This window comes from Pleurodeles waltl, chromosome 1_1 (genome assembly GCF_031143425.1).
Source record: "Pleurodeles waltl isolate 20211129_DDA chromosome 1_1, aPleWal1.hap1.20221129, whole genome shotgun sequence".
In the NCBI taxonomy this organism is placed as follows: domain Eukaryota; kingdom Metazoa; phylum Chordata; class Amphibia; order Caudata; family Salamandridae; genus Pleurodeles; species Pleurodeles waltl.
The window spans coordinates 138,947,329-138,975,270 of NC_090436.1; the positions used below are offsets into that span (position 1 = coordinate 138,947,329).

Consider the following 27,942-nt stretch of genomic DNA (forward strand, 5'->3'; position numbering starts at 1 on the left):
AGCAAGCCAGCAGTCTTTCCAGCAAAGCAGTCCAGATGAGTCATTTGGGCAGCTAGGCAGTCCCTCTGCCAGAGTCTAGTGGTAGGTCCAGAAGTGTCTGATTTGATGGGGTCACAGACCCAGTATAGATACACCCCAAAGTGCCCTTGAAGTGGAGGAAACTTCAAAGAGTGGTTTCAAAGTGCACAAGATCCCCTTTCAACCTAGCCCCGACTGCCAGGAGGCCTGTGGGGGTTTTTCAGTCCTTTGTGTGAGGGCAGGCCACTGGCCTTTGAAGTGTAAGTGAGAGCCCCTCCACCCTTCATGCAGATGCAGCTGAGTTTCCTGTGTTTATGGATGTCTGGGTGGAATGACCAAGGAGAGCTGTCAACCAGCACAGACCAGATGTGGATTGGATACAGGGTGTAAGGCACATAAAGCAGTAAGTGCAGAGAAATGCCTACTTTTTAAAAGTGGCATTTCTGAAATAATAATGTAGGATCCAACTTCTTTAGTAAGTAGGATTTCTCATTACCGTTCCAACCATATCAAACATGACAAGTATATTCCTCTCAGATCAGAAATTACCACTTTAAAGCATATAAGGCAATTTCTAATGCTGGCCTATGAGAGAAGCAGGGTTCACAGTAGTGAAAAAACACTTTGGGGGGTTTTCTCTACCAGGACACGTAAAACTTATCAGTATATGTCCTGCCTTTTACTTACTTAGCACCCTGCCCTATGGGTTTTTAGGGCCTGTCCTTCAGGGTGACTTATGTATGAAAAGGGGAATTTGAGGCTTGGCAAGTAGTTTCTAAATGCCAACTTGAAAGTGGCAGACCTGAAAAGTGATTAAGGGGCTACTTATGTGGTTGGCACAATCAATGCTGCAGGCCCATTAGTAGTGTTTAATTTACAGGCCCTGGGCACAGGTAGTACACTTTACTAGGGACTTATAGGTACATTAAATATGCCAACTGGGTATGAGCCAATGTTACCATGTTTAAGGGGGAGAGCACAAGCCCTTTAGCACTGGTGAGCAGTGGTAAAGTGCTCAGAGTCCTAAAACCAGCAAAAATGAGATCAGAAAAATGGAGAGAGGCAGGCAAAAAAATGGGAGAAGACCACCCTAAGGCTGTTAGGTCTAACACATAATTTATCAGTGTAAATTCAGGCGTGGAATCCAAAATCGAATTAGTCCTACTTACAATTTTTTAATACATCTGTATACATGCTAGAGAAAACCCATGAGGCACATATTTCTGACTTAAAAAATGTTTGTGAATCAGTTCCTAGTGGATTTGCTGTGCAGAAAAGAAGAGGGCTGACACCCAATCTGGCAGGAACAAATGTGTTTGAAAAGGACTAGCTGCAGGCCTTGTTAGTGCAACAACACTGTCATGCATGGACATGTTACACTGTCAGAGAAGGAGTGTTATGAGGAAGACAAACTTGTCAGAGGAGCTCTTATCTGTAGGTTATGATAAATGCAGCCTCACCCTTGTGCCCTCAAATTGAAACACACACAGAATGGTTGGTATTTTGCTGTTTTATAATTATTTATTTTTTAGTATTTGCCTACAAATCACGTGTCAGAATGATCATAATTGTTGCAAACAATTCTGCAGATAATATGCAGTTCAGTTAATGATAGATAGGCCCCTCTCATACTCCATCACACATCACTAATCTGTTTGTCTACTTCCTACTCTAAGTGCCCTAGAATTGTCAGCCATACAGTCTGTTTGGCTGTATTAGTTTGATAAACCTAAAATATTCCAAGCCATGTACAGTTTCTTTGAATTCATTATGCTGTCACCGGGTCAGCAGTTGGAATTCAGCCCTTCAGCATCTTCTTTCAGCAACCTGTCAAGGTGTCTAACCCTGCATCGGTACCTTATGTTACTATCACAAATTTATGGAGCGATGAGAGGGCACTTGTGCTTGGTTCCTGCTTTGCTACAAAAATGTACAAACAATGCTCCTTTGCAGTAACATACAGAAGGTAATGCTACCTTTTTAGGGTCGAGCCTGTGAGTGCATGCGCTAGCGCAGTGGTTCCCAACCTGTCGACTTCTGTGGACCCCCATTTTATTACTGGCACCCGGGGGACTCCCACTGAATCATTATTGGAATCTGGGGACCCCCCAATGAGTCACTACTGAAAGTTGTGGACCTCTACCGTTAATAATTATTTAATTTTCTGAGCAGTCACGGTCCCCCTGAGGAGGCGCGGCTGACCTCCCAGGGGTCTGTGAACCACAGGTTGGGACCACTGGGATAGCACATGGGTCTTGCAGGTGAGACACTGTTGTGTTCAGTAATGGGCTAGGAGCCTGTCAGTCACTCTCCATTTGTTGGTTTGCATGGCACTCTTTTTTATAGCCCCGTAATTGGTCAAGGCATGTATGGCATCAATTCCATTCCTCTGTATGGAGCAGTGATCAAGCACTAATTGATTTCAACTTAATTAGTGCCCATCCGCTGCTCACAATTTGATCAAGGTACTATTTTTTTCTGACTTCCAGTACCCCACAAACAGAAGGCTTGTGACTGGCAAAAACGTGCCCAGTAGGACAAACAAAATTGCAAAGTTTTATTTTTTTAAGCTAACTTTATTCTATTTTCTTAAGTCATCTTTTCTTAATTTCCACTCATGTTTTTTTTTTGTTTTTGCTCGTGGGCCCTGTTGTCAAAAGATGACAATTAACTTGTTTGAAATATGTGAGACCCATTGCATTGTAAATGCTTGTCCTTCATCCTTCTTTTATGGACCTCTACGAGGTTGTCTTCCTTAGCAGCCACATCTACAATGTGTGCACCAAAGAAGTGTGGAAGTTTTTCTTCTCTGTTTGAACAGTGCCAGAAAACAGAGCGAATTAAACAGAAAAATAAGCGATTGAGCACACATTTGTTAGCATAATCATTCATACATTTAGGCCCACATTATGAGTGCAGCGGTCTATTCCGTAGACCGCCGAACTCACGCCCGCCATATGACCGCCAGTGTTGGCGGTCTGAAAACCGCCATATTATGAATGCTGGCTTCTCACCTCCACAATTTGTGTGGAAAGCTACCAGCAGCCATACTGGTGGTCGGTGGTCTAGTGGAGGTTGCTCCACTGCCACGTCACCACCACACCGCCCGCCATATTACAACACTGTAAACGGCGTGGCAATATTGTGTTGGTGGGGTGCTGGCGGCGGAGCAAGCACCATGGACCCCGTTCTCTCCTGGACAACCACAGCAACCACCAGGTAAGGTGATTGTAGAGGAGGGGGGGCTGTTGAGTGTTCTGTGTGTGAATGGGGGTATGTGTGTGAATGGAGGGGGTTCGGGGGTGTTGTGTATGTATGTGTGCATGTGTGTGCAATTGTCTATGTGCTTGTGTGAATGCGTGTATGCGGGGGTGGGGGGAGTATGAGTGCATGTATGCGGGGAGAGTGTTGTGGCCGTGTGTATGTGTGTTTGAATGAGTGAGTGTGGATGTGTGCGTGTATGTAAGTATGATGTGTGCATGCGTTAATCGGGGGGCCAAGGGGGGCTCCGCTGCTTGAAGGGGTGGGGGGCCTGTGATGGGGTCGGGGGGTTGGTGAGTCCTGTTGTGGCAACAGGAATTTGAATTACTGTTGCCAGTATCCTTTTACCAGTGATTTTGTGGCGGGGCTGTTGCCACGGAATCCCTGGCGGAAAGGATACTCGTAATACCACAGGCGGTGTTAGGTGGACCATCAGGTCGAAGGTGGTCAACCTGCGGCCAGGCGGTTCCACCGACCTGGTGGTACATGCGATGAACTGGCTGTGATGCGGCTAGTTCACCACCGCAATCATAATTTGGCGGTCCTGCCCCGCCACGCTGCCGGCGGTCTGACCACCGCCACCAGAGTGGCAGGGCAGGACCGCCAAACTCATAAAAAGGGCAGTAAGGTATTTTGCCTGCTTACTAAAGGCATTCTCTTATATTTAATGTTATGCAATTAGGCCTGCCTAGCATACAACATGCATCATGCATCATTATTAAATGAAAGTTCTGCCACACTTGACAACACAAACCCAAAACAGAAGTGAGGTACCCAACAGTTATGTCACGGTGACACCAACAGCTAGACTGAGAACATTGTTGAAATCTTTCAATATGCCAATGTGGAGGAAAGTCAAAAAAGAAAAAAATGAAAAATCCCAGATTCCTCTTTTTAAAAATCTTTATTTGTATTCATTTGAAATCACAATCACATTTATATGGCAAATATCTTGGTTACTCCATTTACACTACACCTGACACGTATTGTAGTTTTTGATGTTTTATCAGGGCTTAAGTTTTGATATAGTAACTTCTCTCCTAGTACATACCACCTGTCAGGTGATATACTGATTTTTATATAAGTCTGCTTTCCTTATTGAGAGTTCTTAAAATCTAGTGCCTAGTGGTCGACCTTTCTAAAAAAACAAAGCGTTCCAAAATGAATGTGTCATAGTTGATCACTTACTCAAATCTTCCTTTCAGATCTGCAATGTCAAGGATTCAGTCCTCCTTGATGGCAACAAACTTGCACTCTACCTTAACACAAAACAGAAGCTAAGTGCCCCAACATGGATCCAAAAGGAATGGTAAGCCTAACAGTTAGATTTGGAACTAGATAAAATCTTGCTGCGCTTTTAAAAGGTGTGGATGACGTGGAACTCAAGTGACACCTTGATTTTACCTTCTAACTTCTACTTGCCCTTGTCCACCTAGGGGGCATTCAATAGAAGAGCCACATTTGTTTGTTTTGTGGATATTACCAGGTCCACCGACCTGCTGCGTGTGGGAAACCAGCTGGGAACATGTCTACACCCTCTTGAAGCAAGTGGAGTTAGAAAAACCTATTATTCACCCTTATAAACTCATTACTTTATCATGTTCATGGTTGCAGCTGTTTGAGTGTTATAAATTATTCCTAGAATCATTGCACTTACATTGATCAATAAAGTAATTATCCCCTAAAATAGTGAGCTACTGCTACTTTGTTACCACCAGTTGGCCCTCTTTTTAAAGACTCATCATAATTCGTTCCAGAGCTTTTCAAATATTACGTTGTCCTACACTTAAGTTATTTTTGTTTCGATCCCCTGAACGTTTTCAGCCCAAAAGTTTATTACAGCCCAGTATTGTATGGGGTACCCACTCAATTCATCAACAAATGTAATTATTACTTCTCATTTGCGAGGATTTTCCTAAATTGACCTACTGCTGTATTTAGATTTTTGCTCGCAGATCACCTCAAGTAGAGGACAAAAATTATAAATCAATGTTCATCTTGTCTGTTAGATCTGTCTAAATGTTGTTACAAACCACTCATCTATTACCCACATGCAATTTTATTTTAAATGAATAGACATGGGCTTCTCAGCTTTACATGCATCTACATTAAATTCTGGAAGCATCTAAGCCAGACACATTTTCTAGTCTATTACAATCCCTTTGAAGATCTTCTCTGTAGCAATTCTCCCTGTTTTGTGCTACCAACATCTCTTCGAGACAAGACAGCAGATAAGTCAAATATTACCTTGAACAGTTCTAACCCCTCGGGTACCTCGCCTACTTTGTTAAAATCTTATGGAAGTACTTTGTCTGGTTTACACAATATGCATACAACTTAACTTTCTAGATCAGTTCTACCCAAACATTTTAGAACCATGTCCCAATTTTGAGATATACAAGCTTGGCGGCCTACTTAGTTTTAATGACCATGGTTTGGGAGCAGTTTTTAAATGTAATAACAGCAACTGTTTGTAAATGTCACCACCTTGACCATAGTCTGCCGATATAAGTGGTAGGTGATGAACTGCACTGGAGTCTGAAGCTGGAACACTTTTGACAGTGGGGCGCTGGCCTGTGGAATCCATTCACTAAAATCACAAGGATTCTGAAAAATAATGGTATAAATGCCAGTGCTTTCAACAAATGTGAGAAACCCCATCTGCAGCAGAGCATGGGACAAGTCCTCATGTCCATTTTTGTGGTACAGTGAGGTCAGTGGTACATTTGTGACTCCCTATAGATATATTTTACAGTGTTATATAGTACAAATGGAGCCCAAAGGCAATGAAGCACTTAATATGAGCACCGGATTACATTTTACAAGAAGATTAAATTAATTTTATTTCACGTTTTTTGTTTAGCACTTTTCTCATCCCCACAGATCACACAACCAACCATCATTTGGCTTTCCGTGAAGGAAAGGACCAAATTCAAAATCCAGTGGTGTCAAGCACAAGGCATAGTGATCAAACCCCAGGGTATTACAGAAACAGGCATGTTAATAAACAGACAGAATCCTGACATCAACAAATCCCTACAAAAATAATTAATCCAAGATTCAGTGACACAACACAGAAGCAGACTTCCACATGCAAGGCACAAACTCTGTAATGAAACACAGAGCTGATGGTTGCAATGGATTCTGCCACTGGCAATTCAAGTCTACAGCAATTGCAGTGTTGTAACAAAGGCCCCCGTGGTGTGGGGAGGGGACCCTGAGCTCCAGGGGGTCCGCTCAGCACAGCACCTGGCCTGAGTTATTCCAAAGGTGGGCCCTCTCCATGTTCTTGGCTTGGTGGCCCCCTCCAGTCTCATTAAGCCACTGAGAAATTGCCTGGAGAAACTTTTTCTAGGCCAGGTTTCTTAATATGATTTTATCTGAAATAGTACAGAACTGTTTCTGCCAATATAGTCCTTGCTTATTAGATTTGTACCCCAATGTGGAAACAATGGGTGCTCAAAGACTTTTATGTAGAATAATTCATGGTTACTGAATAACTTTAGTATTTTCACAAATAAAGCTATTCTAAACTCATTCTAGATAATATTGGTTTTATTACTATTGTTGGTACTATCTTCCAAGCTGAGCGTACATAAACATTCTTATCTACATGAATATTGAAGGACTGAGGCATCTAGTTATGAGGGAAAGTACTTACTGGCAAGACAACACAAATATGTCTTTACCCCTTGAAAAACATCTGCGATTAGAACAATGATGATTTTCTATTATTGGTAGGGGCTGGCCTATCTGTGCTGTCTCTTTCACCAACAAATGTAAATAAAATGTTATTTTTGTTTGCTGAATACATAAAGCTTCAAACAATAAGCCAAGATAATATCAAGTATGATATATGTGTGTATTTCAATATTGTGATTAATATATGAACCCTTTCTTTGTTTATCTGTGTAACCCAACAGTGGATGGATATTGTGCATCATTTTAATATCTTTAGTAGTGCTTCCTTGAAGGAATCTATCGTATAGCATTACAGCCTTCTGTCAAGGCCTATACCATTCATTCAAGGCCCACCATCTGAGTTACAAGCCCAAGGTGAAGGAGAGGGCCTATCACACAAGGTAGAGGCCTTTGAGGCCTTCAAGATTGTTAAAGAAGGCTCTCTACCTGAGTGTAGAATGTTCTAAATTATACAAGGAGAAACAATGACAAGCATTTGAGAGTTGGAGCAGAAGTTATTTACCAGTTATTATTGGCCCATTGCCACTCTGTTGTCTTGGACGGGGTTTCCAATATTACATTGTTAAGATGTTTTTCAGTCTGCTACACCTCTCCCCAAGCTAAAGGTCTGAGCCATCTAATTTGCTATTAAGACATGTAACCCCCTGAGAGCAGAAACAGAAAAACAAATATTAGAATGCAATGCAACCTTTTTGCCTTTAATGGAGCCCCTCAAATGTCACTGTGTTAAATGCAGATATCATGGAAATATACCTGTCTCCTCAAACTTTTTCTTTTAAAATTATTATGTTGAATAATCACTGAACACATAAAAGATTCCTAAATAAAATTATTTTACTTTTAACTATATTACTCACCAGTCACACTCGGTACTGACAACTAACTGACTAGCAGCAATTGGCAGGTCTCGTGGGAAGACTTCTCCTGGACCATATTAAAAACTAGCAGTGGGCTTTGTGTCAACCAACTGCTAATGAATGGTTGGCTTACTTGTCACTCTCATTTAATTACTTCTTATTTGATAGATTTCATTCCACTTCTTTTATTTATTCCTCTCCTGGAGCGTAGCTTTTCATCATCCGTTTGATTGGATGACTTATATTGTTCCACTTCTCTGATTCCGGGACCTACTTTTTCCTTTTTCATTCAGCAGTCGATGGAGGTGCATGAGTGTTCTTTCTCTTATCTCCAGGTGATGCGTTGCCATCACATCCCCACCCATCACACTCTCAGAGTTGCTCCCAATGCCTCCCAAGTGGCCCATAAAGGCTCATCAGTAGGTACGTTTTTGCCAGGGTTTAACTATAGAGCAGAATTTATTGAGTTGGTTTTGTTTCAGTTCCTGCATTTCACATGTTGTATTAGAGCCCAGGCCTTGACACACATGGGCAACATTTATGGCAGTGTGCGTGGTGCGAGTTGCTGTCCTCACTCAGCCAGCATTTGAGGCAGAAGATGTACTTAGAATGACCGGAAAGGAGGTGTCTCTTCTCCTGGAGGCACATAAACCTACTTCCTATGTTGCTGCTGAGCAACGGCTCTAGCGTTCAGCATTTGTTTCAGATCCAAGTCAAGGGGAGAGTAAGTTAGACCTTAGCAAGGGTTTTTCTTTGAGTTTAGGCACTTCCTTATTTTTTTAACATTCTCTTTGAAGTTCACTGCATGGGTAGCATTTGAAAAATAAACTAGTAGGTTTATCAAAAATGAAAATAGTGGTCAAGGTGCAGTTTTGAGATATCTTAACATTTATGTTTGCTTTTTTATCCGGTGTTTTAAATGTGTTTTCTTTTACTTTCTTCACAACCATACTTTACACACAAGCATTGGCCAAGCAAATAGCTTGCCATTTGCATCATAAAGGTGCAGTCTATTGACTTTACTAGTGCAGGTATTGGTGGGGCTTCAGACCCCCATACTGCAAAGCTTGTGTTTGCAATCACACAAATAAAATTAATTTGTTGGTTACTACAACTCACGCCCAAGGTGGAGGATAAATGTTAAATATCTTCTGGAAAATGTTTAAGAAGCATAAGATGTTTACAACTTTTAATGTCTATTTTATATACAACAGTTGATTTAAAGTATCAGTAATTGTACATTGAATGCTGTTAGAGATTCATATATTTCAGTATCAATGTGTTGGAAGGCAATAGAAAGCTTTCTAATCATATGAATCTCAACTTTAAAGGATATTTCATTAAAATTGTGTGGTGTTAATTAAGCAGATTAGTTGACACATTTCTAAACATAAAGTTAGACAGTATATTAAGTCCAGTTTGTGAAGTATTCTATTAGCCAACTACCAATATGTTAAGGAAACTGAATTTTGAGTACTCATTAGGGGAAAGAGTGGATACAAGACAAAGAGCCAACAAATGGGTGGCAATCTGCACAGGTTATACTCTTATTATTACCATGTCTTCATAAAGTCTGAGACAATTGTTCAGTTTTTGATATTTATGAATACCTATTGTAGGCTGATTACCCATTTGAGAGCAACCCTATTGATCAACTAAAACTGTCAAATATACAATAAAATGCTGGATAATAGGGTTTCGAAGATTAACATGGCCAATGAACCCAAAATTGAGCACAAAGTATATTCCTTTTTCCATTTGACCCTCAGGGTTGAGACCCAAGTAGTGCTAAGCTTACTCATGGAGGTGGGGTAGGATTAGTGACTCAGAATTCAACCAGACAACCAGCGCAAAACAATAAATCACTGTCAGGACAATCATTATTTTTTTAGAGAAGGAGAGGTTTTTATACTTGATTCACACACAACGTAATACTGTACAGAATACTGCAGAGGATCACAAATAAGGTTGCAGAGTTTGGCAAGCGCTAATACTCCTCTGGTTTTTCTAAGGAGACAGCATGCACTGTTTCTGTAGGACAGCTTCAGACATTACTTCTGGTGCAAAGGTCACAATTGTGCCTTTCAGATTCTCCCCTCTTTGAGCAGAAATGCAGAAAGTTTAGTGGAGGCCGCAAGCCTGGTTCAGGAGCCACGAGGACTGTTACTCTGTCCCCATTAGTATTGTCTCTGTAACCCACTTCTAGGTTCTTCCTGCATTGTATTGCTTTCTTTATATTGTTCTTAATTGGTTATGACAGGCAGTGGGTGCAGTTTCTAGAGTGTCAGTGGGCAGCACAGCTCTACATGGTATTTGGTGCAGATTCCATGTCACGCAGGAGGCAGGCACCTTGCTCTTTCCCGGCTGACCGGTGTACCTCAGGCATTTGAGGCGCTGTGTGATGCCACAGTTGTGAGTAGGAAGCACCAGGACTAAACCAGGGGGCGGCTGTGGAGTTGCAATGCATAGACGTAGGTGGGTCTCACAGTTTGGAATTTCCCTTCAGCCCAGACATTAAACCACCTCCTAAACAAGTTGGGTGCTCACCCTTATTTGTCAAAGTGAGTATTTAGTTATTGTTGCAGGCCTGTCTGTCAATGTGGTTCACTTCAGGGCCTCTTGCTTTTTTTGTAGGGACTGTGGTGTGGCTGTTTGCAGTATCTTGTGGCTATTTGGTGCTTGTCTTTCGTGTCGGAACTCAAATAAAATTGAGTTCCATAGAACCTTCTTTTCCATCTGGATACACTGTCAGATCAGACTGCATGTCCTCAGGTGCCTGGCTTCGAACCAAGAAAGAGGAGATGGTGGTGGGTACCCCATCCCTGCAGTATAGAGCGTTTCTCCTCAATACTGGTGTAGAGACCCTGGAATCCAGCAGAGATATCCTGGCACACAGGCTGACCATTTCTGCTCCATCCTATACCAAAGTTGCAGACAGTATTTGATCATTGCAACTTTCACTTTCAGTTCTGGGCATGTCTACCATTTTGCTGGTTCAACCAAAGTCTTTGGTACCAGGTGTGAGCAGAATAGTGGGATGGAACTTGGAGTCTCTTCTCAGGAGATGACCACAACAAAGGAACAAAAGATGGATAGACTGGCCCACTCAAATGCATGTTAACCAATGGAGGATAGTCTTGATAGAGAAAAATGGACCCAGAAAAGGTAGGAGGAAACTAACTAGCTTCAAAGGGGCCATCTTTCGCCTTTCCTTAGCACTGTATGGCCTGAACCAATATACATGATTCCTGGAATGTTCTGAGGGCTGCCTGGCAATATACATCTTCTGACTTGGGATCTCCCTCCTAATCTCCATCCTAGGCAACACCAAAATGTAACAAACACAAAACAAAACCAAGTCTGGCTAGAACCATATGTTTTATACACTCTCCATACGCACATCTTCCACACACATTAAATGGTACGCCGGCATGACATTCATGTCCTACAGGGATGCGTGCAGGACCCGCTTGCAGGGCACTGGCAGATCTATTAAAAAAGCAAGAAGTCAGTAGACATCTCCTCCTGGCATGAACAGGTAAAAAGGCCTGCCTTGCAAGTAGAGACGGTATCACTGCAACCAGAGTCAATCCTCTACAGCCTGGTGAGCTGACGGTAGTCACGCTCGACCAAAAAGGGTGCACCAGATGTGGGAATCCCTCAGGACCAAAAAACCCTACTCTAGAACTCAATCTGTGGGGAAACATCCTGAACAACTAGGTCCTAAACAACTACTTGCCTAAACCACTACTGCTAAACAGCTAACAAGTCTCTACAACGAAGTACTGAACAACTACTGTCTAAACAACGATTTTGCCTGAATAACGATTGCCTGAACAACAAATTTTAAGGTGTTTTTCCATCACATATTCCAATCTGTGTTATTCAAACAGCTGCATACCACTGCTGATTTGAGGGTTAAATCCTTCAGCTTGCTATGGGATACTAGAGACCAGGGGAAAACGCTTCCCACAGCCATACAGGGGACCTTTAGCATCCCAATAGTGCTGCTATTTATATTAGAGTGGGACACAATACAAAAACTTTACTATTTCATAACCTTCTTTTTGATTCCAAAATATAGCATAACTTTGGCAGCTTGGATTAAAACAGGCATGCTTGCTTAAGTCATGTTTGTATTGAGATGTTTTGTTTCTTTTACCCAAATATTTCCTTTCTTTTATCTGAATGAAAGCCACGTTTGGCCTGCATACTGTAGAAGATTCTATTATGGAATTACTTACTACAAATCTAAGTTCCCTATTTGTGTCTTATATACGAAAAATCTTTAACTATCTTTTTTGCTACTGCTACTGTATTACTCAGCTATAAGATCTCTGAACTATAGATCTACAACCTGTTTGCATTTACAAAGAATGGAGTTAAAGTTTGTGCTGTAGTCATTTTGCCTGACTTCTTGTGTCTATTTATCAGACTAATACCTTTTTTCTTCATGATTGTTTACAAACACCTAGTTAAGATACTGATTCACGATTGTTGGCACCCTGTGTCAAGCTGTAATAATAACTTGTTTTATGTAAAGCTCCTTAAAATGTAAAACAAATCTACTATTTCCAAGCACTATAAGTAACAAGTGCTACTAATACCCAACTTCATGGTACTTAGTTTATGGCCTCCGTTTGATGGAAGGCTGATTTTGCCTCACTGGGACTGGAAGTAATGGCCCTCAAATCATTGCACTTGCCAGCCATGTGCCTTAAATCGCCAAACCATCTTGCTGGCGCTATCGATACATCAGACACATGAACCTCTGGTAATTGGTTCCCCTATACTTGGATGCAAATTTGAGATACTATAGAAAAGGTAGTACATACTAAAGCTTCCCCATGACATAAATCGATTTAAGTTTTTGTGTTCGATATCTGATTTTTCCCCTCTTTGGTGGAAACTGTTTTTCTTCTTCAGCAATCAAATCGACTGCTAACTGGAAAAAACGTTCATACTTTCTAGGCATTGGTTTGTTTTACTAGAAACAGTTGCTGACTTCTCCCTTGGGAAAGCACCAAATAATTATTCTACCACCCTAATAATGTATTCAATTCCTACATCTTAAATCATAAGACTTTTACTAGTTCATACTGCAGAAGGTACAGGGGACAGCATGGGGAATGGCTGTAATTTAGTTGAGAGAAATCACCCCCTTTCCTGAGCAGTTATCCCTGTCAGATCTACAAACTCCTTTCAAGCATTTACAGTACGATGCACATACATATCGGTTGCTTAACCACTAGAGCTCTAAGCGCTAAGGGCCTCATGACGAGACTGGCGGGCTGACCTTTGGCCTGCCACCCCGGTGGAGAGGAGACCGCCGCAGAGCTGGCTGTCCCTCCCCAGGCCACTTACAATGTTTCCACTGGGCTCACAGGTGGAAACTTCCACATTAGGAGGTTTCCGCCTTTCAGCCCAGTGGAAACAGTGCAGCCTCAACGTTGTCACGCAGAGGGGGCCCCCAGCACCCTCGGAATGCGCACTGTCTGCTATAGCAGACAGTGCGCATTCCGAGGGTGCTGGGCAGGGGGTCCCTGCGCTTCAAAGGGGCCCCCCTGTTGCCCTTAGCACTACCTTTCTGCCAGCCTTTTAATGGCAGGACCCCACCATGAAAAGGCTGGCAGAAAGGGGAGTGGTGATCAGGACAGCGGTGCTGAACTCAGCACCACTGTGGCGGACCACGATTCTGACTGCCGCCACACCACTGGGATCCATGGTCCTGGTGGTGGCAGAGGTCCTCTGGCGGTCCGACCGCCAGGGTTGTAATCTGGCAGTTGGACCACCAGGAGTGCGGCGGTCCGACCTCCACTGTGAGCTTGGCAGTCCTCGGACCGCCAAACTTGTAATAGGGTCCTAAGTCTGCAGTGGGTGATTGGCCTCAAGCAGACATCTTAACTCTTCAGATATATGCCAATAAACAGTCAAATCCTAGCTCAAGGGAAGCAGGGAAGGATAAATCTAGGCCCATTACAGTGCAGTCATTACAACTACAAATAAAATATGAATGTCCAGGCAGTCACATGGGAACACAACAATAAAAATACTATATATGCACTTATATGTTTACAGCGTAAACTGTGGCAAGAAATCTAAAGATTACTTAAAATACAACTAATAGTACACGATACACAATAAATATCGTAACATAAAAAATACAGTAGTTATACGAAAGCCCTAGATTTGCAAACTATTTAATGTTTGCAAAACTCTTAATTTTGCGAAGCTCAGGTTACACGTAGAATGACAAGGAGCAAACCCAAAACAAGGCAGCATGAGACTAGTAACACTGTGACACAGTCTTCACAAATGGCAAAGTTCATGAAAATGACAATGATGATATTGTAACAAAAAAGAGGGTCTTCCGTTTACTGCCAAAACCTGTTATTTTAAAGTTCAAAGATTGTGAATCTAATTTTAGTGTTCATAAAATATTTACTGTATAAAATGTTTCTGTTTACCAAGGTTCCAGCAGTGCTTATGGAATGCAATTTTTTCAAACGTACATTTTCTCGAAAATAACAACACAAACACAAAGAGCGCCCTTTCTGCCACTAGGTTCTGAATTTCATTCATTTACTACAAGTGTGCATTTGTACACTACAAAAACAAGAGCAAGCGGCGACCAGCCCTGCCTTGTGTAGTGTGGGTCAGGAAACTACTCACCTAGCAGGTTTCAGGGCAGGACGAGAGGACAAAGAAAGATACCTGTGTACTTAATATGTGTACAGTGCAGCAAATGACCTGTGCATTTTCTCCCAGGCGCTATAAAACCTGCGGCAACGAAGTACTTTTTAAAAGGTTGTGTGAGAGCAGTGCGTTCAGTGTGACACACCATCTGTACATCCTCTGCTCATACCCTCTCGAGAAACATACATCTGCCGGACACACTCAATCCAAACTGAAGAAGGTGTCCAAATAAAATAAATGTTAAGAAAGAAAAAACTATAATGTTATTCAACAACTGGTTATACTATAAGTGGTGCCGGGGCCTTGTTTGTCAGTTTCAGCCCGCCCCTACTTTTTACCCAGCAGGCCTTTGCGCATGAACATTTGTGAGCTTATGTAGCTAATAAGAAAATCAATACTTTTCTTAACAAAATCAATACTTCTCTTTTCTTAAAACAATACTGCGAGACTCAGAGTGTAAAGTTTTGATAACTGACACTGGCTGAATGAGTCGCATAAGACGAGGGGCCACTTGGCTGCAAGGCTGAAGAATAGATTCTGATTTCCTGGAAACACTGAAGCAGATTCGTTGGAAGTTCACCAGGGCTGTGCGTGTCCACGGCATGTACCTGCAATACATTTCGCCTGCTAGAGTGACCTTTGTGCACTAAAAACGGACACTTTCGAGGTTGTTGTCGTAAACTGTGGTATTATGGAGACTCTGGCTTTTCTTCTGCTTGTGGCTTGATTCTGAGTTAACGTTTTCTTGCCAAAGGACACGAAGGTGCTGTGAAGTGTTTCGGTTTTCATGGGAAACATGTTTCCTACTGTATACTATTTCAGGAAACCTTCACATGGAGGCACGATGTGGGACAGAAATCAGTGGCGTGACGAAACGTGAGCCCACCATTCTTCCTGCAAAGTACCTGGACGAGTCCCTCTCCCACCGGGAGCCAATCAGAGGCCTGAACTGTGTAGTGTGTTAAGGGGGCCACGTGGAGCTCGCCCCTCTAATCCCCCTCCCCCCCAGGGAACACGCAAGGGCTGCGGGGGCTTTTGTTATGCCACTGACAGAAATGCCTATGACAGAAACAAAATGCCCCACATCATCAGAGGACCTTTCAGCCACTGTTCTTTTTCTATCCCACATCAATAAACATGTTCCTTGTAGGTCCATACTTATAATGGCAAAGGTGACACTACAAGTCACAGCAGGCTTAGCTGTGTTCTCTGGTAAATCAGGACTGGCCGAAAACACGGTTATGACGTGGCCCAGTGATGTGTTTAAACGTTTATTTGGTGATTGTTTCCGATGGACATATTGTCTCTCTCATCTCCCTCTCTTTCTCCCCCCTCTCCCCCCAATCTATTTACAGAAGCCAAAGATGTAGCCTTTGGATAACGCGCAGTCAGGAGCTGAGACTAAGCCTGGGCAAAACTTCGACTGCGGAAATTAAACAAAATGTCCACAAATTTGCTAAATTCTGTGTTATTATGCAGTCGAACATTTTGCGCTATTTTTTAATGCAAAATGTCTCCTCACTTGGCGCGAGGGTGCATTTTGCATTAAAAAATGGAGAGAAGATTTGGGTCGTTTACATTGTTCCCACGATCTGATAGGATAACAGGATTTTTCCCCGAACAAACTCTGTTATGCGACGTGGCATAATGGCGTCATCTAGGACATTTCAATTAACAGTCGGAAGGGGGGATGCCGGAAATAATGCCAAGGTTTCAAGTGCCAATGAAATTTCACTTGGTCTCAGCCGAGACCTCACGAGTGAGTAAGATCAGAGGGCAGACTGCACCCGTGTGACAAGCAGCGCTTGGCATCTTTTTCATGACTTCAAGCCCCCTCACTGGAGGTACCAGGACAGTCTGCGGTAATATGGCTTCTTTGCTGTAGCATCTCAATGAGAAACAGTCCACCTTTCATTTCTCCTCACACCTTCAATTCAAACCTTTAAAATTCCATCTCCCAGCAAGATGGTCTCAAAATGTTGTGGGCAAGAGCTTAAGAAACGCATGTCGAGCCTCCTCTTTCTCGCAGATGTGTTACACCCTTCACCCATCACACAAGGCCCTCAGTAGGGGTGGGCTGATACATTTCTCAATATGTGCAATTCTGAGTTTTGTGCTAAATATTGGCAGGTCAACCAGTTGATATTTATCAAGGGGTGAATGCAATTAAATACTGAAACATTCACATTCTGGTGTGTGTTATTATCTTGTATTACAGATTATAAGGTCTTTTCTAGGATACAACCCTCATGATTGTTATGTCCCATTGGAAGTGACCTTTGGCTCGCAGGTTCTCGTAAACTTTAGCTGTTTTAGGCTGAGAGAAGACTCGTCCCCTCTGGAAGGATGAATTCCACGCACATATTCACTATGTGGCCAAAAACAGCGGTCACTACTCAGCCCTAAATTGGAGAACATACAACCGAAGGGCATTCACAGAACTCAATGGGAATCTGAGCACTTTGTGACCTCGTCAGGGCTTCAAACCGCTTTGTAAAAGATAAATAAGGAGTGGGTACTTACTCGGTGATCCAAAAAGCGTGTTAGGCCTGTCAAGGGAAGTGGAAAGTACTAGTAATATGCCAATGCTATACAATACTTAATGTATCTGTGCGGTATTATATGGACCATATCACACAGGTTAACAAGATGTGTAAACAAAAGCAACATTCAAGTACACCTTATGGAAGGTAGATTAGTACATTACAAGAATGTCACTGTTTGTTCATCCTTGATGGAGGCATTTCCACACTGAATTCCACTCCCGCCGTTTTCTTTAAAACAATCTTATGACACAGTATCCCAGCTCCTTGAATTCCTTTGACGGCATACCCAACTGAATCACGTCATATGTGTCTGCCTCACTTTTCCATCCCATAACTCTTTTTTTTAATAAAGTTGTGGAATGATGCATGGCTTCTATCCTGCATTCTGTCCTCACCAGCTCTACCTCTTCCTGTATGTATTCCAGGTTCACTGCACCAGCTCACTTATCCAGGCCTGGAAAGAATGGCCTACCTGTTGCAGTCTATCTGCCTCTGTTCTCACTCAATGCTCTCTTGTGACAGTGAACTTTTAAACACAGAGGGACAATTTACTAAGTTTTGGGTAGCTTTTGCTGCAATGCCGCATAGCAAGCACAGTTTATGTGCTGTATTGCGTCAAAAGAAGAGAAAGAAACAGCGCCATACCTGGTATATGGAGCTGTTATTCTACCCCCACTAGGCTGTCATGTGCCAACGTACAGTTCCTTGTACCATACTGCAAAGGTGAATGTGTCTTGTCCATCATAGGTTTTGTCCTGTACAGGGATGCTTCCAATACAAAAAATATGCCTTAATTTTTTCCACTTTGTAGAGAGCAGCACACATACGAAGTTGGAAAAATTTTCAGACTTTTAAAAGTTTACTCCCCTATTATGCCTGCCTCAAGGAGGCATAGTTTTGTTGCGCTAATCGCTAAGTACCAATGTTAGTACATACAGATTTGTGTCAATGCATGGGTGGTTGCAAGGGGACGCTCATGTGCCATCCACTTTACGCTGCTCTTGACGTGAAGTAGTGCATAGTGCTAATTTGTGTTACATTAGGCAACTTTCCAATGTAAATGATTTGTGTTGAAAAGTAAATTCCATCACACTTTGCATCAGGTTTGTATCACTTTGTGACAAAAACACAACACAAAGTGATAGTAAATCTGGGCCAGAGTGTACAGCAGGGATGAAATCACAGGCAAAGATATTATGTGTTATTCCCTGGAAATTGTCACTCTGGCTCTGTGTATGAGAAGCGTTCAATTAAAGACTACATAAGGGGATATTAAACCATTACGTCATTAAAAGCCATCAAAGCAGGCGTAGGCATAACAAAGGCCCCTGCAGCCCCCACAATGCGGGGGGGTGGTGGGTGCTCCAGGGGGCCCCACCAGCACAGTTCAATGTGCACGGACAGCAGGCCCATGACTGAGTCCAGGAGGGAGGGGGCCCCCTCCTGGTAATTTGCAGCGGGCCCCCTCAAGTTACGTTACACCACTGAAAGCATGTGGAGTATTGTTATGCTCTATAAATTACAATTCATTCATTATACTGGAATAAGTGCTTCCACCAGAATTAAGGACACTGAGCCAAAGGCAAGGATCATTAACAAGTGCGTAGGGCAGTTATTGACATGATGATGTTCACTCTGTCAGCTGGTTTCAGGAGATCGCTCCCCACGATACATTTACAGTCGTATTACAGCTTCCTCCTTTTCCTGCATCTCCTACGGCCACAGACTGAAAGTTCAGTTAGAAGCTACTCATGCCCACATGACTCCCTCTTTCATGGACACTGCACTATTATACCATAAGATGTGTTTGTAATGTGCAAGTTCATCCTTTGGGGCATTATGGTGCGGAATAACAGATGTTTATTGTTACCTAATGTATTACTGCTCTTTTTATCGACTCTGGAAGGATGAAAGAACCCAGGGGGATTTGAACCTGTGACCATGAAGTCTAACACAAACTCGTGGAGTGTGACAGTTCTAACTTTTATTTCTTCTTTTTGAAGTTATTCTGGGAAGTACAATGTGCCCTGTATGCCACTTCACCTCTTCCCTCTATATAGCTGCTGTTTATTTATGGTAATTTTCAAATAGTAGCAACGAGTCACATCAATTTTGCACATAACCACCCAGACCAATATTTTCAAAGGCACTTGAAACTACAAGGGCCTAAACAGCGAGCACACCACAAGACAAAGTATATCTAAATTTCTTCTAGTTTGATGTCCGGGACTTTATGGAATGCACATTGTTGGACTTGGCCCTTTTTGCAGGGTCATCCCCAATCTTTTTGCCTCCTTCCTCCTATTTTTCTGACCAGTTTTTGTTGGCTTTAGGACTCTGGGCACTTTACCACTGCTAACCAGAGCTCAAGTGCATATGCTCTCTGTGTAAATTGCATTGGGGATTGGTTTATCCCTGATTGGCATATTTGATTTACTGGTAAGTCCCTAGTAAAGTGCACTAGAGGTGTCCAGGGCCTGTAAATCAAATGTACCTAGTGGGCCTACAGCACTGGTTGTGCCACCCACATTAGTAGCCCTGTAACCATGTCTCAGACCTGCCACTGCAGTGTCTGTGTGTGCAGTTTAAACTGCCAGTTCGACTTGGCAAGTGTACCCACTTGCCAGGCCTAAACCTTCCCTTTTTTATACATGTAAGGCACCCCTAAGGTAGGCCCTAGGTAGCCCCATGGGCAGGGTGCGGTGTATGTTAAAAGTGGGACATGTACTGATGTGTTCTAACAGTGAAATACTGCAAAATTCGTTTTTCACTGTTGCAAGGCCTATCTCTCTCATAGGTTAACATGGGGCTGTCTTTAAATATCATTAAAGCGCAGATTCCCATTGGGAGCAGATAGAAATTTGAAGTTTAGGGTCTCTGAACTCACATTTTAAAAATATATATTTTGGTAATAGTTGTTTTTAGATTGTGTGTTTGTAAATGCCACTTTTAGAAAGTAGCCATTTTCTTGCTTAAACCATTCTGTAACTCTGCCTGTTTGTGCATTCCCTGTCTGGGTCAGTTTGGAAGTTAGGCTGTTTGCACCTCGTCTCTAGAGAGTGACACAAAGGGAGCTGGGGGGTAGGCTGCATATCCTGATGGGCCATCTGGGCTGCAGGGAGGGGAGGAGTGGTCACTTACACCTGAAAGGGCTGTTTCTGCCCTCACACAATGCAGTCTCTAACCCCCTGGTGTGTGCCTGGGGCATGGCCTGGGAAAGGCAGGATCTTGAAAACAACAGAAACTTCTCTTTGAAGTAGGCCTGCTTCAAAGGCAGAAAGGGGTATACAAAAGAGGGCCCAAAACCCCTGAAAATCTGATTACTTCTGAACCAACAGGAACCTCTGCCCAGGAGAATACCTGGAGAAGCTAGAGGAGTAGTACTGCCCCTTTGCCTGTGGCTGTGCTTTGAAGGGTTGGGCTGCAGTAGCTACCTCTGCCTGAGAGAGAACAAAGTCTGACTTTTGTGTGACTTTCCACTGGTGAAGAATCTCCAAGGGCTTGAACTGAGCTTGCCTCCTGTTGTTGAAGTCTCACGGACAACAAAGACTTTTCTCTGCCAGCACATGGGCTTTCTGCTGAGAGTCCTGCCTGCCAAGTGGTGCCCTAACCTGTCTCAGGGCCCTTGAAAGATGCAGCTGGTGAAAAAGGACAGAAATCCACGCAAAGACCGCTGTGCGGGAAAACTTTCGACGCACCACCCGCCACGTGGCTGATAAATGACACGCTGCCAGCCTCGCGGCTAAAGTTGGTGCTCTGCCTGCATCGCAGTTGGGAAATCGACGCAACGCGGCTGGAGAAACAAAGCGTTTCTCCAGCTGTTAACGATGCAAGCCCCCACGAAGCATGGTTTCTTTACACTGTGCGACCGGATTTCAAAGCAACATCGCTGGGCGCGGAAAATCAACACAAAGCCTGCCCGGACCTGAGGTGCCCGTCTGGGATCGACGCATCGCTCTCTTGCAAGAGAGAAGAAATGACACACGCTGATCTGACCGGAGGAGGAACGACGCACGGTCTTGCTTGTGAGTGAGAAATCAACGCAATGTTGGCTTTTTCCGACGCCCACTTGCCCGTGCAACTTTATTTTGACAATTCCCAGGTACTTTTGTGCAATAACAGCGTTCTCACTGTTTTCTAAGGCTTAAGACTCTTATTCTTTTTTTAAAAGTCCATATCTTGACTTGTGTATGTTGGATTTTTGTAGTTTTGGTCTTGTTTTGTTTAGATAAATATTACCTATTTTACTAAACCTGTGTTGTGTCATTTTGCAGTGTTTTCTCTGAGTTACTGTGTATGTTGGTATAAGTACTTTACACATTGCTTCTGAAGTTAAGCCTGCCTGCTCGTGCCACGCTGCCAAGGCGGTGAGCGGGGGTTAACTGAGGGTGATTCTCCTTTGCTCTGACTAGAATGAGGCTCCTTTCTTGGACAGGGGTAACCTGACTGCCAACCAAATTCCCCATTTCTAACACACATCTAACCCCAATGTGGAGTTTAAAGACAGAAAACTTTAAGAGGATGTTATGAAACAAGGAAAAAATAAGTTGACTTAAGGACTTACACACCAGCATCAGTTTCCAACTGAGAAATACAGAATAAAACTATAATATGAAGAACGAAATATTGTATATCATAGCAAGAATATCAACAATAAAAGAAAGTATCTATTGGTAAGTACAGATTTACTATCCATAATTCTACAATTAAGAATAGCAAATCTATACTTAATATGTACTTTCCTTCACAATATTTCTGTTGTCAATATTTTTGCTACCATATTTTTCTAGCACTATCTTTAGAACTCGATATTCTGACATAAAACCTAAAAAGGAGAAAAAGAAATAAAGGTTTTCCAAGGAACTTCCATTCAGTTACATATAGCTAATGAATGACTGAAAATCATGATAAACATCTGGCATCTCTGAGCACATACTATTAGTTTAATGGAATACACACCTGGTAAAGCGTACTTCACAGATACTACACATGTATGGCTTTTCTCCAGTATGGGTCCTCATGTGCCGCGGCAGCTTGCCGGCCCCCATAATGATTTTATTACAGATGGGGCACTGCTGTGAGGCTTTGGGCTTCATTTTCCTCTCATCCTCCAAGGGCCATGGAGGAAACATTCCTCCAAAATGGGTGGCACTTAGAAAGTTAAGATATGCGTTGTAGTCATTCTCCGCTTTAATATGATCAAAGTGCCCCCTCATATTGTCAGCAAACATGTCTTTGAAGAAGTCATCAGGGAAGGGAATTGGCGGGAGCTCCTCAGTCTCCTCCTCTTTAATCTTTGTCTTTTTGATCACCAAATCAAGTGGTACATTGTCCATTTGATGTTCCCCAAGTTGAGGAAAGGCTGGGAAATCCCCACTCCAGAGATGGGGAAAGAATCCTGGAGAAAACTGAGATAAGGCTGGTGCTCTGTCTGGAATCACAGTTTTAGGGTACAAGTTTTCCCTAAGCAGTGATTCAATAGAAAAGTCACGTAACACCCCTAAATGGCTGGATGAGCCGTTGGCTGGGCAATGGGTAGGACAGTCTCTCGTTGCTTCCGAATATGGTTCTTCTGTAAGGTCAGACATTGAAGGGCTTTGGTGACAGCGTTCTTCCTGGGCATCATTTTGGCTTTCTTGGTTCAGAAAATGATCTGCATCTTCATCGTCATCATCATCTTCTTCGTCGTCATCTTCTTCATCATCGTCATCCTCGTCCTCATCATCCTTCTCGTCTTCTTCTCCCTCTCTGTTGGTCTCCATGATTTCAAGGCAAACGTTAACGACACAATGTATCTCTAGCATCTCTGCCGCAGTGAGGATGTCTTTGACATTTGAGGTGGTGATGGTAAGGGTTGAGGTGTAGGCAAACTCTAAGATTGCCGAAAGTGCTTCGGGCTCTACAAAGTCAATCTCGTAAACATAAGGCTGGTCCACTAAAGTGCCGGCAGTGAAGAGTTTCTTAAAGTACATGCTGCAAGCAGCCAGGACAGATCTGTGGGTTCTGTACTCCTGATCCTGGACAATAAGGATAACATCACAGAGGAGCCCATCGCGGCGTTGTTGATTCAGTCCATAAAGGATTTCACTGCTGTGGTTTGGGAATGGAATCCCAATAAGATCATCATCTCCACTGGCCATATTACCATTTAGGGGCCTACAACAGAATAAAACAAAAACATTTTAAAAAACACAAAGCAGGTATTGGAGTGAGAAATCTACATAAGCAATGTGGAAACATGGCTGCAGTTAGCACCTTAAGAAGTTCATTAAGTGACTTGAAAATGAGGTGCATAGTCAAGTATGGTAGAATTAAAAACACATTCAGAACAAAATCATTATATTTATTTCTCCTGTGGATTTACTTATGGCACATCTTATTTGTGAGAGGCAGTATCATACACAAAATAATGTACTTGCTTATAGCTCATGTTAATATTTTTTCACTGTATTGTTTTCATTTCTCTAATATGTGCCACAAATATTAGTATCTAACAGCGCAGCCTATCAAGATGCCTGGTAAGCATAATGTTGCTTGGCTAGCTGATTTCTCATCCAAAAGGAAAGAGAGGTCCAACACACAGGACAGTCAACAAACTGCTAATTACTTAAGTACTATAAACCCTCCATAAGAATAGAACTCTAATTGTAGGCCTAGAGGTGTGACATATCAGTAGTGAAGGGCTCAGTCTCCAGGAGGTCTGGATTACCTTCCCATTGTTTCAAAATATTACAACTAGGCTCTCTACAGAGGTAATGAAGTGGAATGGGGAAGAGGGGAGTGTGGTGAACAATAAATATGCCTCACATCACTGCAAGATGGTGTAAGTATAATCTGTATTGACACATACTTTGAAATTGTGTGTGTGTGTGAGTGTGCATGTGCATGCGAGTGTATATGGCTTTGAAAACTAGTTTCAAATACGCTCCCTCAACTCTCTATGAGAAATGCTAACAAACACAAATAATGGATGGAATGCAGAACCAATCAAACATTCACACGCAATCACAGATCTGGGTTTAATCCATCAATTCTTTTGCTCACCATGCCACTGGATTCAAGCTAGCTAGCCTGGCTGATGAAGGGCGATACCCAGAAACCGGTCCAAGGATGCTTGTTTCTGGTCCAGGGAGGACCTGGCCTGGCAGTTGGGGCTGGACTGTTCCCACAGGGAACAGGGTCAAGACTGATTTGCATATGGCTGGGTCCAAACTGGGGTGGTGCGGTGAGCAAAAGAATTGATGGATTAAATCCAGATCTGTGACTGGAGGTGAATGTTTGATTGGTCCTGCATTCCATCCATCATTTGTGTTTGTTTGCTTTTGTTGCCCTAAGTGCACCGGGTATTGCCAGACATTGGTCCCAGACTCACTATGCCACTGCATTCAAACTAGCTAGGCTGGCTGATGAAGGGTGATACCCAGAAACCAGTTTAAGGATGCTTGTTTCCCGTCCAGGGAAGACCTGGCCTGGCAGTTCAGGCTGGACTGTTCCCAAGGATCATGCCAGGGCATGTTGTGCAGCAGATGATATTTGGTTTGAAACCATAAATGGTGACGGTTAAGCCATGATTGGACAGGGACATTCACAGGATGAGGAGATGAGTATTGTAAGTAGAGGGCTGGTTGTTCACTCAAGAATTGGAAGCCATTGAAACAGAACTAAGTTATTTTTCCATTTAGGCATTAGGGTTACTGCCACAGCCTGATAAGTCCTGCTAGTGCTACCTTTTCTCTTCAACTGTAATCCATCCCCGGGCTTCAATGAGCACAGAGACATCACCATCCCATGCATAATCACATTTGCACATAGGGTCAGGGGCGTAGCTTGGTCAGTAAGACTAGGGGGGGTGATCTTCAGATTTACTGACAATCACACTGGCATTTAATGTTAAAATAAATTATACAACAAACAAAGTGCATAAGAGGAGGCTTAAAGGTAGTGGAAAGGGAGAGTAAAATAATTAACATTTTTAAGGCTTTCAAAACAGAGTTGAGAGAGAGTGTGTGTATTCTTATCAGTGTGTGCTCTATCAGAACATACATGTATTAGGGCAGTGCAACATCCCAAACGCCCCCCTCCCCTAAGCTACGTCCCTGGATACGGTTCCCACCTATGTGTTTTTTACTGGTGTACTGGCACAAAAATTAAGAAAATCGCTAAAAAATGTATTTTTCCCTTTCCAACACACACTTTAAAATCAAATATAACAGGAAAACACTTTATATTGTAGTTTAGTGCGCTCCTAATAATCTAAGACTGATAGGCAGCAAAGCCATGTAAAAGCGAATACAAGCGAATACAATTGATTTTGTATAACGTCCAGGACTTTGCAGTCGCAGGTTCTTAACCTTTTGTCTACTGTAGATCCCTGCTGAATTACCCCTAAAGCTGGGACACACCATCTAACCAATTCCTACGATTTTAACCTTAAAATAATATTCCAAAAAACGTGCAAGTATACTACAAAAAAGTACACACATTATGAAATATTTCATTCGATCCAAAAACAAAAAAAATGCAGGTAGTAAAAATGTGATTTTAATGGGAAGATTAGAGCTTTTAAAAATGTATTTTAATTTCTAAAAGATGACTCTAACATATGGTTTGTTTGCTCCTACTACATTACCTCTTTTTGTCAGTGCATACCATTTTTTTCAGATGAGGTCACCAGTTGACCATATTGGAGTCTGTTTGTTCTACTTGCGCTGCTACAACTCATCAAGATACGGATAGCAATGTAGTGTCTGACTCCCAAAGGTAAACTTACATTTTGTAGTAAGATTACCACTGTTTTGGTATTTACAAACTACAAGTGTAATTTTACTACTAGTAATTTTATGAGTGCGGACATTTTTAGCCTTTCCAATTCCTTCATAGTCACAAAGCTTTTCAAAACTTTTAATTCTGTGTTTTTATTTATGTATTTTATTAATTTTCTAATATTGTGTAATTTCTAAACAGTCACGATCCCTGTAATTAGGTGTTACGGACCCCCAAGTTTGCTGACCCCAGGTTAGGAACTGCTGTTCTAGAGCATGCCCATTCAGCCCATGCATGCACAGACACATCTTGTCACTACAATGAGCAGAAACTCTCTTTTCTATGAGTCAGATTTTAAATGATACGCTGTCATGTGGTACGTTTTAAGACAATGTTATTTTTGCTGGAGGGGACACTATTAGGTACAACCAGGAATGGCTGAACTTAATACCATAACAAATATATGTAAAGATCCATTTCTGCTTTGTAACTTTTGTGGTCTAGATAGAAAAATAAACCCAGCAGTGTTTTACTGTTAGGGCTGTGTAGATAGCCCACATGAATAGGAGATTATGTTTGGGAGTGAGCAGGGTACAAGTCCTAAAAACAGAAGGGGGGACTAACCAAGTTAGACAGTATACAAGTGATATTATGGTGCATGATATCAGAGCATGTGACATCATGGCGCGTGACAACGCAAGTGGCATCACAACCCATAACCTCACATGAAGTGTCTTTACAAGAAGTGACATCTGATCTTAGGACCTCACACGTATGTTTAGCAGGTCTATAAGGAGTTCATTTGAACCAGATTTAACAAATTCGATTTTGCATCTGGGTTGTGCCAAAAAAATGACACAATCCAGACGCAAAATCTGGGCCTCAAATTCAATATTTTTTTTTTTTTATCTTTGCTACAAAGAAATTGACACAACGAGAAACTTGGCAATAAACCGGTTCTGCTTAATTGGTTGCAAAGACTGCATTTAAAAAAATCTTATCTTCGTTTGCCCCGCAAATCTCAGGGAATACTAATAATGATAAGATAACGCTGGTGGTTAACACATTTTCTAGACAGATGTGTGTAGTGTTGAGTCCCAGTTTTGAATCAAAATAGCATAGAGGGATAATGTGTCTCCTACAGAGCACATCGTGACAGATTTTTATTTTATGTAGATAGGTAATTAGGTTACTGCTTTTAACATGGAGATCCTTTTGTTACTTGCAGTTCATAAATTGCAATCCTTCTAATGTAGCACAGTGAGATATAAGGACATGTGACTCCTACACCTTGTAACCCTCACTATCCTATATAACACATCATGTAAAACATTTGCACTTATATGCTTTATGTCAATGTATAATGTGTATATGTGATGTAAAGCGATTTGAAACCCTACATTGAGATAAGTAGCGATATAAAAAAAAAGAAAAAAAATTGTTAATTAATTATTTGTGTAAATACAGGAACAGACCAGTATATCAGACATTCTTACAGTGCATGCATCTCTCTTAAATCCAGGGACTGACCAAAGTCAAAATCATGCCTCTCTTAAGAACCTGTGAAGTGACAACAAGCCCTGTGCCTTTGCTTCCCCTTCATTGCATTTGCAGGTAGGTGTGAGGCTCCAAATAACTCCCAGCGAGAACAAAAGGAGGCCTGATGGCCACTTAACTTTGGCCTTCGTTTTTGCCCCAGCTTGAATTTAAAATAAACAAGCATTTGCAATGCAACGGGTCTCGCGTTTGCTCATGTTAGAGCTGATTGCGTTGTAAACTCCTAACCCGACTTTTCATCTATTGGCAAAAGTGCTTTTATGTATGTAACCCGAAAAAGTTAAATTAACTGTGTATAGCGCTCGACTTCTGCCAAGCGAAATCGTGCTTGGAAAATAGAGAAAAAGTAGTCCACGATCCGACAGAAAACAGCGAGCCTCGCATGTTTTCTGTACTTGGTTGCTGCGCTTGAGGAGAGCTAACCACCGGAAAAGGCATGACGTGTGCATGCCTCCCACTAATGAAAGCAAGCAGATTTTACTAGGCAAGCCGATGAACCAATGAAACACACTGACGTGACGTCGACAGGGCTCTGAGCCCTT

General features: G+C 42.3%; 1 protein-coding gene across 2 annotated transcripts in view; it reads right to left on the reverse strand.

Annotated features, from left to right (window-relative positions):
• Nucleotides 1-27,942, reverse strand: part of ZBTB7C (zinc finger and BTB domain containing 7C) — a 228,585-nt gene that overhangs the window by 59,129 nt on the left and 141,514 nt on the right. For both annotated transcript variants that reach the window (XM_069219078.1, XM_069219074.1), the window contains exon 2: nt 22,040-23,236. In XM_069219078.1, coding sequence (XP_069075179.1) covers nt 22,040-23,220 — 1,181 coding nt within the window. In that variant the 5' untranslated portion in view covers nt 23,221-23,236. The remainder of the gene's footprint in view (nt 1-22,039; nt 23,237-27,942) is intronic.